The following is a 14,425-nucleotide window of genomic DNA, read 5'->3' on the forward strand; positions in this document are numbered from 1 at the left end:
GCTATGGGGATTTGCTTTTACTCTAGACAGTTCTCGAGGCACGTGTCATCAGAGAGCATTGAGACACAAAAGAACAACCTAACCTCACTGAACACAGAGGGCTGCTGCCTATGGATAGGGCATAAGTTGTTTTTTGCCGGACTACCCCTTGATTGCAAATCTCTGTAAAAGACTGTTTTCCCTTGTCATCACTTTCATGCTGCCCAAACCTTGATTTATACATTTCTAGCTGTTTTGATATAGGGATTGATTTATTAATCAAGGCTGGCAGGGCAGGTAGAAGCCATCGGGGATCGCCCTAATGACTTCTAGTTCAGGCATCATGAAAGTTATGACAGGTTCCCTTACATATCCCTCTGATATGCAATTACTTGACAAAAAATTACTCTACAAAGCATTTAGTAGGGGGAAAACCAATAAGTCTTACTTGCTGAGTGATAGTTTCCCATGGTCCATGTAGAAGCCGAGGTTTATAGCTGTCATGCACCCCGTTCCATATTGCATCCAGTGTTAGGGGTGTTCCATCTACAGGTTTAGCATAAAAACATAACATATCAGAAAACAACAGTAGATTTGTAGATCAGACAGACAAGAAAACCACTGAAACAAAATGTGTGGTACTGTATGCTCATGAAGTCTTCTACAATGAAGAAAATATAAATGGTAGAAATAAGCTTCACTGAAAAACTATACAGCACTGAAATATATTAAACATCTGATCTGAAAAGAGGTGTTCCCATCTTTAACATTCATGGTTACCATAGGAATGTCATTAAAGGGGTACTCCACTGCTGGACATCTTATCCCCCTATCCCATCCAATGCTGGGGCCCCCCTCAATCACCCGCCACACCCCCTCCATCCATGTCTATGAGAGGGCGAGTTGTGTGGCGTCATGAGGGGGCGTGGCAGTGCCGCCACGATCATGGCTACACCGGCTCCAAGCGTTCTTAACAATGTTCAGAACGCTGGGGCAGCAGTACCTCATCCTGCCTAGTTGAAGCTGCCAGTGGTGACCAAGATTCTAAAAACAGCTGAGTGCCTTGTTTCAGTAATTCTGGTAGATGTAAACAGGAATTAGAGTAATAGCTTAGCACTGTGAGCTATGCTGTTTCTGTAGAGGGGCTGCAGAAACAATGTAGCGTGCCTCTCTATTCTGCTATAACAACTCCCATTTATGTGTATGGGAACAATAGATACAATAAACAACTACATTGACGTGGTCTGAAGTGGCAGGAGGTGCTCAACCCCAAGTGCAGTTGTGCACCTATGCTGGGTGGAAGTCCTGCACTTGTGGTCCATTGCTATGGGACAAGTCAGACCTAATGCTGCTGTCATTTGGTTCCTGGTTTTGCTTATCCGGCACAGGTAGGTTAGTGTTAGGTCCCGTAGCTTTGATTGGCTAGTCTCAGACAGTAGAGGGACACTCACCCAACTGGTAAAACCCAGTTGGCTTTTAACCCCTTAACGACGCAGGACGTATATTTACGTCCTGCGCCGGCCTCCGCGATATGAAGCGGGATCGCGCCGCGATCCCGCATCATATCGCGTGGGTCCCGGCGCTAATCAACGGCCGGGACCCGCGGCTAATACCACACATTGCCGATCGCGGCGATGTGCGGTATTAACCCTTTAGAAGCGGCGGTCAAAGCTGACCGCCGCTTCTAAAGTGAAACTGAAAGTATCCCGGCTGCTCAGTCGGGCTGTTCGGGACCGCCGCGGTGAAATCGCGGCGTCCCGAACAGCTGATCGGACACCGGGAGGGCTCTTACCTGCCTCCTCGGTGTCCGATCGACGAATGACTGCTCCGTGCCTGAGATCCAGGCAGGAGCAGTCAAGCGCCGATAATGCTGATCACAGGCGTGTTAATACACGCCTGTGATCAGGATGAGAGATCAGTGTGTGCAGTGTTATAGGTCCCTATGGGACCTATAACACTGCAAAAAAAAAGTAAAAAAAAAGTGTTAATAAAGGTCATTTAACCCCTTCCCTAATAAAAGTTTGAATCACCCCCCTTTTCCCATAAAAAAAATAAAACAGTGTAAAAAAAATAAAAATAAACATATGTGGTATCGCCGCGTGCGTAAATGTCCGAACTATAAAAATATATCATTAATTAAGCCGTACGGTCAATGGCGTACGCGCAAAAAAAATTCCAAAATCCCAAAAAGCGTATTTTGGTAGCTTTTTTTAACCTTAAAAAATGAATAAAAAGTGATCAAAATGTCAGATCAAAACAAAAATCATACCAATAAAAACTTCAGATCACGGCGCAAAAAATGAGTCTTCATACCGCCCCGTACGTGGAAAAATAAAAAAGTTATAGGGGTCAGAAGATGACATTTTTAAACGTATAAATTTTCCTGCATGTAGTTATGATTTTTTCCAGAAGTGCGACAAAATCAAACCTATATAAGTAGGGTATCATTTTAACCGTATGGACCTACAGAATAATGATAAGGTGTAATTTTTACCGAAATATGCACTGCGTAGAAACGGAAGCCCCCAAAAGTTACAAAAGGGCGTTTTTTTTTCGATTTTGTCGCACAATGATTTTTTTTCCGTTTCGCTGTGCATTTTTCGGTAAAATGACTAATGTCACTGCAAAGTAGAATTGGCGACGCAAAAAATAAGCCATAATATGGATTTTTAGGTGGAAAATTGAAAGGGTTATGATTTTTAAAAGGTAAGGAGGAAAAAACGAAAGTGCAAAAACGGAAAAACCCTGAGTCCTTAAGGGGTTAAAGAGGTACTCCAGGGAACTAAACCCATAGCCAATTATTTCCCACTCATCAACCTATGTATTTGTTTAAATATCATTCATTAGCTATGTAGAGCAGTTTCCTTCTTTCAGCTGTCACTTACATGCAGCAAGTGAGAGAAAAACATCAATTCAGATCCACTTTGTCTCCTCAGTGAGACCTAGCCCCCTCCCTTCAAGAAAACACCACCTGATTTTTGTCTGATTTCTGTTTGGTCTAGAGCTCTGGCTGTACAGCCACACCTCCTATCCTTCTCCCCTCCCTGTGTGAGGAGCTTGTGAGCTGTGAGAGAAGAGTAGTGAAGAGCTGCTTTTTTTCTGTGTAGATCTAATCACTGCTGCCATTCAGAGCACAGCATGATTTATAGCTGGAGAAATGATAGTCTGAAAGAAAAGACCTGTACAAGTGTGTGTGCTGCAGTGTAAGCCTATGTAATTATTCCTGATGTTTGATGGGTACTAGGTATTTGTCTCAAAAACCTAACCACCCAGTGACCCAATTGTATCGCTTAATACCCCATGTCAAACTGTATGAAAAGGTTTTCCACAAAATCCCCTTTAAGGTTAGTGTTTTCAATACAGTCTAGATTAGATGATGCCTACTGTTAATATCCTTTATTAGTACAGAGCTTACACCATTCAAGTTGAAAAAGTGTAATAGAAAATTGCACAGATAGCTCAAAGGGGTACTCCGGTGGAAAACTATTTTAGTTTTTTCAAATCAACTGGTGCCAGAGGGTTGAACAGATTTGTAAATTACTTCCATTAAAAAATCTTAATACTTCCAGTACTTATAAGCTGCTGTATGCTGCAGAGGAAGTTGTATGTTTCTTTTCAGTCTGATCACAGTGCTCTCTGCTGACACCCCTGTTTGTGTCAGGAACTGTCCAGAGCAAGAGAAGTTTGCTATGGAAATTTGCTCCTGACACGGACAGACGTGTCAGCATAGAGCAATAGTATACAGCAGCTGACAATTACTGGTAGGATTAAGATTTTTTTTTATAGAAGTGATTTCAACATCTGTATAACTTTCTCTATAACTTTGGCACCAGTTGACTGAAAAAAAAATAGTTTTCCATCGGAGTACCCTCTTAAGTTCTAATAATAATGAGCTTCTGATGTTCAACAATTTCATCAGAACAATCTGTTTTTACAGCAGCTTTCTCCCTTGGATTGAGGAGGTATTTTTATCATCAAAGGTTATCCCCTATCCTAATCCCAGAGGTGGTCAGACCCCACCAATCTACAAGTTAGAGATTTGTTTCCCTATATAATTGTGCTCAGGACACAGGTAAAGTGTACCTATCACTTAGAAACTTCTGACTTGACCTAGCGGCATGTCAAATGTTTTGATCAGTGAGGGTCTTAGTGTTTAGACCTCCACCAATCAGGAGAACAAACCAAGAGAGGAGCATGTGACCGCTCTGCTCAGTGTCACATGATTGAGACTCACTCCATATGCTTACATTGAGAATGTGTCTCGATCACAGAGCTAGGAAAAAAATGTGTTAAGTGTGCCCTTCTCCTGGCTAATTCTCCTGATCGGTGGAGGTCTCAAACCCCAACTGATCAAAACATTTGATATTTCGCTAAGACATGGAAGAAGTGTTTCCAATTGACAGTGCTCATTGAAATAGAAAAGAAAACATATAAATAGAAAAGAAACAGAAATTTATCATAAACACACAAACACACACACACAAACAATCCTCCTGCTGTCACTGATGGTGTCACTCCTCTCTGAAATACTTCCTTGTATTCATGCTGACACAAAGACCTTTCTGCTTCTGTTCAGCCAATCGATGGCTGCAACCATATTTTTAATTACAAAAATACCCCATTAAAGGGAAACTGAATTTCCAAGCAGGTCCTTGTTGTAACATTTCCAAGCTAAAGGCTTGGTATTTGAAGTGCAGATTGGCTGCCTTGATTCATTTTATGGCTATATATATATATATATATATATATATATATATATATATATATATACACATAGCTACAAACAAAAATATCCCTATGCCCTTAGTGTAGTGTTCCCCAACCAGGGTACCTACCTCCAGCTGCTGCAAAACTCCAAGCATGCCCGGACAGCCAAAGGCATGCTGGAAGTTGTAGTTTTGCAATAGTTGAAGGCACCCTGGTTGAGAAACACTGCCTTAGTGCTTATTAGAAAACACCTCTATTCATATCACTGCGTGTTTTGCACTGTGAAACCAAACTAGAAAAGTCGGGAGGTGAATCATGCAAAAATAGGCATCATATACAAACACCATGCAAACAGTGACCTTGATAAATGGAAGCCATAGTCCCGATCTTTACAACGTGTCTATAGAAAGCTGCATTGGTAGATCGCTGTCATTTTGCTTCTCTAACAACCCGCATTTGTGTTACCTTAGCAGATACAAGTTATCAAAGAACTGAATGGCTTCCAACCCAATTAGACGAGCACCTGTAACAACACGACGGTGGAAGGAGCACGCTGGAAATGTTCCGTATCACTGAAACTAACTTAGGTGATGTATTTTTTGGCCTCCAGATGTCTATAATTAAATATATGTGTAAACATTAATGTTCTGAAGCTTCCACTGGGAGTCTCGCTTGCCACACTGGCAAGGTATAAGCTGGAAAGAAGCAAACTTGCTCAGCTGTATAGAGTGAGCCGATGTGAAATTGTTGCAGTGCACAGTAAGGGGAGCTGTTGGCATGCCGAAGAGGCCCGGGTGCTGCTTCTCCTTGTCTATAGAATTCGGGCCTAGATACAAGCAGTCATGTTTCAACACCTCCGACTCCCAGATGCTGACAAGCTAAACAAGTTGTTTTGTCTCTGGGAGCCTTTCTGTGGTGATTAACTGCTTCCAGTGAATACTAATTAAATGAAGGACTCCCGGCTTCAAGGAATTGGCATTTTAAGGCTTTTGGGGGCTTTTTCAATATATATTTTTTTTACATTATTTATTCAGCGTCTTCAAAAATGTCTTGAAAATGTTGTTGATGCTGCACTCAAATTGGTGTTTATTTTTCCAGCTTCCAGTGATCAAATGTGTGCATTTTTAGGTCACTATATAAATAGTCGATTCTCTGTTTCGGTATAATTTTACTAATTTCTACAGGTTGTCTGAGCTGAAAGGCATAAAGAGAAAACCAAATAGCAAAGATTGGAAACATATCTTAAAGTGGGTTTCTGCAGGGGCAGGTGACACAGACAAAACGCTACAATTACAGATTAGAAGAACCTTAAGGAAAGCTATAGAATTATACAATAAGAAGGCAAAAGAGGATCTGGAATGAGCATTGTAATTTCAGTATTTTTGCTGTACGCTCCTAGATAAACAGTTATCAGATACAATAACCTAATTCTTCTCATGGGTTGGACTAGGTTATGAAAGATGTATCTGTGTTTCTAAAAGCTAGTTATTTTTACTGGGGAAGCTGTGAAGAGAATCTGTATTTTATGATACAAAAAAACTGTGAAATTAGCCACATAATATAATTTTTCTGCTCAAAAATAAGGCCCCGTTCACATCATGTTTTCAGGGTATGTTGCCGGTATACGTTAGGGTACCAGCAAAAACGTACTACAACAATACATGTATACCATGCCTATATTCAAACACTTTTTTTATTTAAAAAAAAAAGAGTATGTTTGGAAATGGACTGGCCGTAGTCACTAGTAGGCTACATTCTGTCCAGTAAAGTCAGTGGGCTGGCCAAGGTATAACATTTTTCATGTGAGAAAGAATAATAAATGAAAACAGGTGAAACAAATTTGGACCTGGCAGGCCCAAGGCATGTTAACATAGTATTTGTAGCAATTTTGCGGTATCCCAATGCATACCAGCAACATACCCTAATAATGTTATCTGCATGGGCCTGCTTTTTCCATCTGTGACAGCTAATAACGGGTTGGACCTGTCCACCAGATTACCAAAGTATCCTCTAGTGAGCCCAGTCTCAGATACAATAATGGGCCCCATTATGACGAGACCCCTATTTAGAAATAACATTGGAGCTAAAACCTTGCCACCAGGGTCTTTAATTTTCCTTTAAAGTGTACCCGTAACGATGCAGTGTAGAGAGATTAACCCCTTGAGGACTCAGGGTTTTTCAGTTTTTGCACTTTAGTTTTTTCCTCCTTACCTTTTAAAAATCATAACCCTTTAAATTTTCCACCTAAAATCCATATTATGGCTTATTTTTTGCATCACCAATTCTACTTTGCAGTGACATTAGTCATTTTACCCAAAAATTCACGACGAAACGGAAAAAAAAATCATTGTGCGACAAAATCAAAGAAAAAACGCCATTTTGTAAATTTTGGGGGCTTCCGTTTCTACGCAGTGCATATTTTGGTATAAATGACACCTTTTCATTATTCTGTAGGTCCATACGGTTAAAATGGTACTCTACTTATATAGTTTGGATTTTGTCGTACTTCTGGAAAAAATCATAACTACATGCAGGAAAATGTATACATTTAAAAATGTCATCTTCTGACCCCTATAACTTTTTTATTTTTCCACGTACAGGGCGGTATGAGGACTCATTTTTTGCGCAGTGATCTGAAGTTTTTATCGGTATGATTTTTGTTTTGATCGGACTTTTTGATCACTTTTTATTCATTTTTTAATGGTATAAAAACTGACCAAAAATATGCTTTTTTGGACTTTGGAATTTTTTTGTGCGTACGCCATTGACCGTGCGGTTTAATTAATGATATAGTTTTATAGTTGGGACATTTACGCACGCGGCGATACCACATATGTTTCTATTTTTTTTATTTACACTGTTTTATTTTTTTTATGGGAAAAGCGGGGTGATTCAAACTTTTATTAGGGAAGGGGTTAAATGACCTTTATTGACACTTTTTTATTTACTTAGGGACCTATAACACTGCACACACTGATCTCTCATGCTAATCACTGGCGTGTATTAACACGCCTGTGATCAGTGTTATCGGCGCTTGACTGCTCCTGCCTGGATCTCAGGCACGGAGCAGTCATTCGTCGATCGGACACCGAGGAGGCAGGTAAGGGCCCTGCCGGTGTCCTGTAAGCTGTTCGGGACGCCACGATTTCACCGCGGCGGTCCCGAACAGCCCGACTGACTAGCCGGGATAGTTTCACTTTCACTTTAGAAGCGGCGGTCAGCGATCGGCGATGTGTGGGATTAGCCGCGGGTCCCGGCCGTTGATGAGCGCCGGGACCGACGCGATGTGATGCGGGATCGCAGCGCGACCCCGCTTCATATCGCGGGAGCCGGCGCAGGACGTAAATATACGTCCTGTGTCGTTAAGGGGTTAAAGGGGTATTCCAGGATTTTTTTTTTATTTGACTATGCTACAGAGGCTGTAAAGTTAGAGTAGTTCATAATATAATGTCTGTACCTGTGTTTCATTGGGGTTTCACAATTCTTATGTAATTTTTATCTTTTATATTTATTTTTAACAGCAAAATGAGTATCATCTCAGGTTTTCCCGGGTTGCAATGTGGCCTGAGACAGTACATCACTAGTCAGGTGTTTAAAGGAGTCTGTATGCTTCAATGGGTGGAGCGACCCCCGGGTGGGAAGGAGATTATTCTGCAGTAAACTGTAGTTTTGCAACAGCTAGAGGCACCCTGGTTAGAAAACACTGGTCTATTAACTACAGCACAGCATGGAGGGTAACTCACTTGTGCTTCAATGAGTGGGGTGGCTGATGTGTGGGAGGGAGTAAAGTGACCTCACACTTACAAACAAGGAATTCTAGCCATAGCCATTTTACACAAAAAAAAAAAAATCTGTGTTATACTGGAATCACAACATAGCCATTTAGCCCCAAGAAAAGCACAGATCCTTCCTAAGTATGTCAGTTACTGTCTGGCAGGTAAGTACTAAAATCACCTTATGGTGGATAACCCCTTTAAGTGTAGAAAGACAAGAGTCCATGCCGCATGGTCACTTTGGCAAATTAACTGTACAGCGCCCAGTGAGTTTTGTGCATTAGTCTTATTGATTAAAATAGACCCAAACACAAAACCTGCTGGGCTTTGTACAGTTGAGTTGGATCTAAAGATTGGACCGAAGAGAACCATAACAGGTACACTGTAACATTCCTGCTCCAGCACTTAGCGATAATCTGTGAGAAAATCTAAAAATAAGTCTTCAAATTAACTGTGGAGAAATTAAAGTGGTTATCCAGGTTTTACAAAATATACAAGTCCCAACAGCATATAGCATTTTTTTTTTTAAACAGTGAATAACCCCTTTAAGCATCACATTGTGCCCATTTAAGTCAATGAGCTGTCTGTGTAATGAAGGACAGGACAGGTCATCTGCAGCTGATCAAGAGGAGAGAATCCTGACCAGAATACTTCCCCTCTACTAACTTAAATTTCTCAAACAGAATATATGAAAAGTTAAACTAGACAACCTCTTCACATCTGTCCCAAGATAGCCTTACCCCAAAGATAAACTTTAAAAAATGGAAAATATATAAACTAGAATCCCATAAGTACTGTGTATACAAATAACATTGTTCAGAATTATAGAAGGTTTAAAGAATTCCCCCCTCCGCCCCCCCCCCCAAAAAAAAACACTGATAAAAGGAAATATTGTATTGCCCTTTTTATAACACACCTCTTTATAATGCACAAAATAAGGCAAAATGTCATAAATCAAATGCAATTCAAAGCCGTATGGTAAGCACTATAAAGCTAAGTATGACAATAACAGTAAAATATAGCTGAAATGAAAAGTAACTGTAGGGTAAAAAACCCACGTGTATCAGCATTGTGAGGGCAGATTCCTCAGGGATTCATGAATAGTTTTTCTATTCTGGACAACTCTTTTGTAACAGGAACAATTGGCTGAATGATGGAACTTGCCAAATACAAAACCTAATAAAAATGGGAGTTAACGTGTAGGTTTACAATACAATTCAATTAAGTTACACCAAGCATAGTTACTAGTTTTCTCACTGGAACAACATATAATCATGTTATGCACGCTTCTCAAACTGTAAGGTGTGCCCACTGGTAATGTCCTATCAAGGCCCATATGAGTGGCACCGTGGGAAAACTGAGACTATTTGGGCCCTAGGATTTAAAGAATTTGTGCAGCTCTGCCTCTTTTACCTTAAATGTGTTGTCTAAGGACAAAATGTTTTTTTAAAATAATACCCCAGGTGCGGCAACAATAAAAAGAAGCATGCTCACCTGTCCTGATCCTCTTTGGTGCTGTTCATTGGATCCTGGTCCACAGTCCTCTCCACTCCTTTCATTTTCCAATAACATGTAGACCCTGCAGGCACTACCCACCTCGGTCAGCAGTGGTGGGGCATTAAGGTAGGCGAGTATGCTTCATTTTACATTTTTGCAGCAACCAAAATTTATTTACAAAAAGTGTCATCCCTGGACAAAAATATTGAGTTGCAGTAACAGACAAAACCCATGGACAGATGCTTCTTTTGTAACAAAGTAGCCATTTTTCGAATATTAAATAACCCCTTCATATGCCACATAATTGTCCCATTATACATTAGGCATACCAGATATATATTGCCATTTTCTTTTGTTTACATTAAGACATAGTGAGGCCCTGGAGTGACCATGGTTTGGTTGGCATGACCCCAGGAAAAAAAGATTAAGCAGCAATGATCTAATTTAGTATATGCTGTAAACTACTGTAATATGTTAAAGGGGTAGTCCAGTGGTGAAAAACGTATCCCCTATCCTAAGGATAGGGGATAAGTTTGAGATCGCGGGGGGTCCGACCGCTGGGGCCCCCCGCGATCTCTCTGTACGGGGCCCCGGCTCTCCGCCGAGATAGCGGGTGTCGACCCCCGCACGAGGCAGCGGCCGACACACCCCCTCAATACATCTCAATGGCAGAGCCGGAGATTGCCGAAGGCAGCGCTTCGGCTCTGCCATAGAGTTGTATTGAGGGGGCGTGTCAGCCGCCGCTTCGTGCGGAGGTCGACACGCCCCCTTCCCGCGGGCTGTCGGGGCTCCGTACAGGAGATCGCGGGAGGCCCCAGGGGTCGGACCCCCCGCGATCTGCAACTTATCCCCTATCCTTAAGATAGGGGATAAGTTGTAAACCACTGAGTCACCACTGGACTACTCCTTTAATATATAGTATCATAATATTTTATTTATAAAGTTATGTGACATCCAATTTTTGTTTGACTGTGCTACAGGGGCTGTAAAGTATTGTTCACAATATAGAGTCTGTACCTGTGTTTCAATGGGTGGAGCGACCGCTGGGTGGGAGTGAGATAATTTTCTCTACAGGGATGCAGTATAGTTTCTAGCACAGCAAGCATGCAATAGAGCTTAGCTGTGTTGCAATGGGTGGTGTGGCTGATGCGTGGGAGGAATAAAAGTGACCTCACACTTACAAACATGGGATCCTGGGACTTGTAGTTGGAGAGATGGAACTCCAACAGGAAGTAGTTACTTCGCAAAAAGAAAGCAGCAGCGTTATGGTGGACTCACAATTCAACTATTTAGCCCAGCAAGCACAGATCCTTCCTAAACATGGCTATTACTGTCTGGCAGGTAAGTACTTAAATCACCTTAACCCCTTAAGGACCCGGGGTTTTTCCGTTTTTGCATTTTTGTTTTTTCTCCTTACCTTTAAAAAATCATAACTCTTTCAATTTTGCACCTAAAAATCCATATGATGGCTTATTTTTTGCGCCTTCAATTCTACTTTGTAATGACATCAGTCATTTTACCCATAAATCTACGGCGAAATGGAAAAAAAATCATTGTGAGACGAAATTAAAAAAAAAAAAAACGCCATTTTGTAATTTTGGGGGCTTCCGTTTCAACACAGTAAATGTTTTGGTAAAAACGACACCTTTTCTTTATTCTGTAGGTCCATACGATTAAAATGATACCCTACTTAAATAGGTTTGATTTTGTCATACTTCTGGAAAAAATCCTAACTGCATGCAGGAAAATTCATACGTTTAAAATTGTCATCTTCTGACCCCTATAACTTTTTTTATTTTTCTGCGTAAGTAGCGGTATGAGGGCTCATTTTTTGCGCCATGATCTGAAGTTTTTAGTGGTACCATTGTTGTATTCATAGGACTTATGATTTATTCATTTTTTTCATGATGATATAAAAAGTGATCAAAAACACACTATTTTGGACTTTGGAATTTTTTTGCGTGTACGCCATTGCCGGTTTAATTAACAATATATTTTTATAATTTGGACATTTTTACACGCGACGATATCACATATATTTATTTTTATTTACATTGGGTTTTTTTATGGGAAAAGGGGGGTGATTCAAATTTTTATTAGGGAAGGGGTTAAATGATCTTTATTCACTTTTTTTTCCCACTTTTTTTTGTTGCAATGTTATAGCTCCCATAGGGTGCTATAACACTGCACACACTGATCTTTTACATGGATCAGTGGTTTCTCATAGGAAACCACTAATCGATGATTCTGCCGCTTGACTGCTCATGCCTGGATCTCAGGCACTGAGCAGTCATTCGGCGATCGGACACCAGGAGGCAAGGAAGGGACCCTCCTGCTGTGTGACAGCTGTTCGGGATGCCGTGATTTCCCGTGGACATCCCGGACAGCCCCCTGAGCTAACCGGCAATGATTTACTTTCACTTTAGACGAGGTGTTAATAGCACTAGCAATCAGTGCCACGTGCTATTAGCCACCCGGGCTACTAGGGCTATTAGCCATGCTGGGCCAGAACCGCTATGACGCTGTGGCCCCGCGTTATAGAACGGGAGCGAACTCATGACGTACCGTTACGTCATGGGTCCTGTAGGGGTTAAACGGGTACTCCGTTGGAAAACTTTTTTTTTTTTTTAAATCAACTTGTGCCAGAAAGTTAAACAGATTTGTAAATTACTTCTATTAAAAAATCTTAATCCTTCCAGTACTTATTAGCTGTTGAATACTACAGAGGAAATTATTTTCTTTTTGGAACACAGTGCTCTTTGCTAACATCTCTGTCCATTTTAAGAACTGTCCAGAGCAGCATATGTTTGCTATGGGGATCTCCTACTCTGGACAGTTCTTAGAATGGACAAAGATGTCAGCAGAGAGTACTGTGCTCGTGATGTCAGCAAAGAGCTCTGTGTTCCAAAAAGAAAATAATTTCCTCTGTGGTATTCAGCAGCTAATAAGTACTAGAAGGATTAAGATTTTTTTAATAAAAGTAATTTACAAATCTTTTTAACTTTCTGGCACCAGTTGATAAAAAAAAAAGTTTTCCACCGAAGCACCCCATTTAGTTGGATAACCCCTTTAACCTCTTAAGGACGCAGGGCGTATGGATACGCCCTGCATCCCGAGTCCTTAAGGACGCAGGGCGTATCCATACGCCCGTGGGAATTCCGGTCCCCACCGCTAGCCGGTTGGGGACCGGAGCCGGATGCCTGCTGAAATCGTTCAGCAGGCATCCCGGCATATCGCCCAGGGGGGTCATTATGCCCCCCCATGTCGGCGATCACCGCAGATCGCTGGACAATTCAGTCCAGCGATCTGCGGCGATTCCGGGTCAATCGGGTCTCCAGTGACCCGGTGACCCGGAATTACTGGCTGTTCGGGGCCGTCAGCCAGAGCCTGCAGGGGTGAGGTGGCACTGGTGCCACCTCACGATCGCCCTGATTCGTCGGCCGGATTACCGGCCGACCAATCAGGGCGCCTGCTGCGGGTGTCACTCCCGCACCCGCTCCGCCCGTCTTCCGGAGGGCGTGAGCGGGTGCAAGAAGACGACCCCGGGTGCTGGGGACCCCGATCCCCGGCGTCAATGTTGGGATCGGGGCCCCAGGAGCGACGGCGGCGGTGAGGGACAGCCTGCGATGGAGCAGCAGCAGGAGGTGAGTTACAGTCTCCTGCTGTTTCTTAGCAACAGCTCCCAGCATGCAAAAAGGGCATGCTGGGAGCTGTAGTTATGCAACAGCAGGAGGCAGACCACCACAACTCCCAGCATTCCCTTATGGGCATGCTGGGACTTATGGTTTTGCAACAGCTGGAGGCACATTTTTTCTATGGAAAAGTGTATCTTCAGCTGTTGTATAACTACAACTCCCAGCTTGCACAAACAGCTAAAGTGCATGCTGGGAGTTGTAGTGGTGCATCTGCTGGTTGCATAACTACAACTCCCAGCATGCCCGTTGGCTGTCGGTGACTGCTGAGAGTTGTAGTTTTGCAACAGCTGAAGGCACACTGGTTGTGAAACTTAGAGTTTTTTTTTTACCTAACTCAGTGTTTCACGACCGGTGTGCCTCCAGCTGTTGCAAACTAAAACTCCTAGCAGTCACCTTACACCATGCACCGTACATGCTGGGAGTTGTAGTTTTGCAACAGCTGGAGGCACACTGGTTTTGAAACACTGAGTAAGGTCACAAACTCCGTGATACATAACCAGTGTGCCTACAGCTGTTGCAAAACTAAAACTCTCAGCATGTACAGTCTGTCAGCGCATGCTGGGAGTTGTAGTTTTGCAACAGCTGGATGTCCCCCCCAATGTGAATGTACAGGATACACTTACATGGGCGGAGGCTTACAGTAAGTATCTGGCTGCAAGTTTGAGCTGCAGCAAATTTTCTGCAACAGCTCAAACTGCCAGCGAGAAACTACTGTGAACCCCCGCCCGTGCGACTGTACCCTAAAAACACTACACTACACTAACACAAAAAATG

The 14,425-nt window shown here is 42.3% G+C and overlaps 1 protein-coding gene across 1 annotated transcript in view; it reads right to left on the reverse strand.

The window, feature by feature from the left end:
* ATG10 (autophagy related 10) overlaps positions 1 to 14,425 on the reverse strand; it is a 164,910-nt gene that overhangs the window by 38,833 nt on the left and 111,652 nt on the right. Inside the window, exon 5 of the mRNA XM_056539110.1 lies at positions 428 to 525. Coding sequence (XP_056395085.1) covers positions 428 to 525 — 98 coding nt within the window. The remainder of the gene's footprint in view (positions 1 to 427; positions 526 to 14,425) is intronic.

Source organism: Hyla sarda, chromosome 1 (genome assembly GCF_029499605.1).
Source record: "Hyla sarda isolate aHylSar1 chromosome 1, aHylSar1.hap1, whole genome shotgun sequence".
Lineage (NCBI taxonomy): Eukaryota > Metazoa > Chordata > Amphibia > Anura > Hylidae > Hyla > Hyla sarda.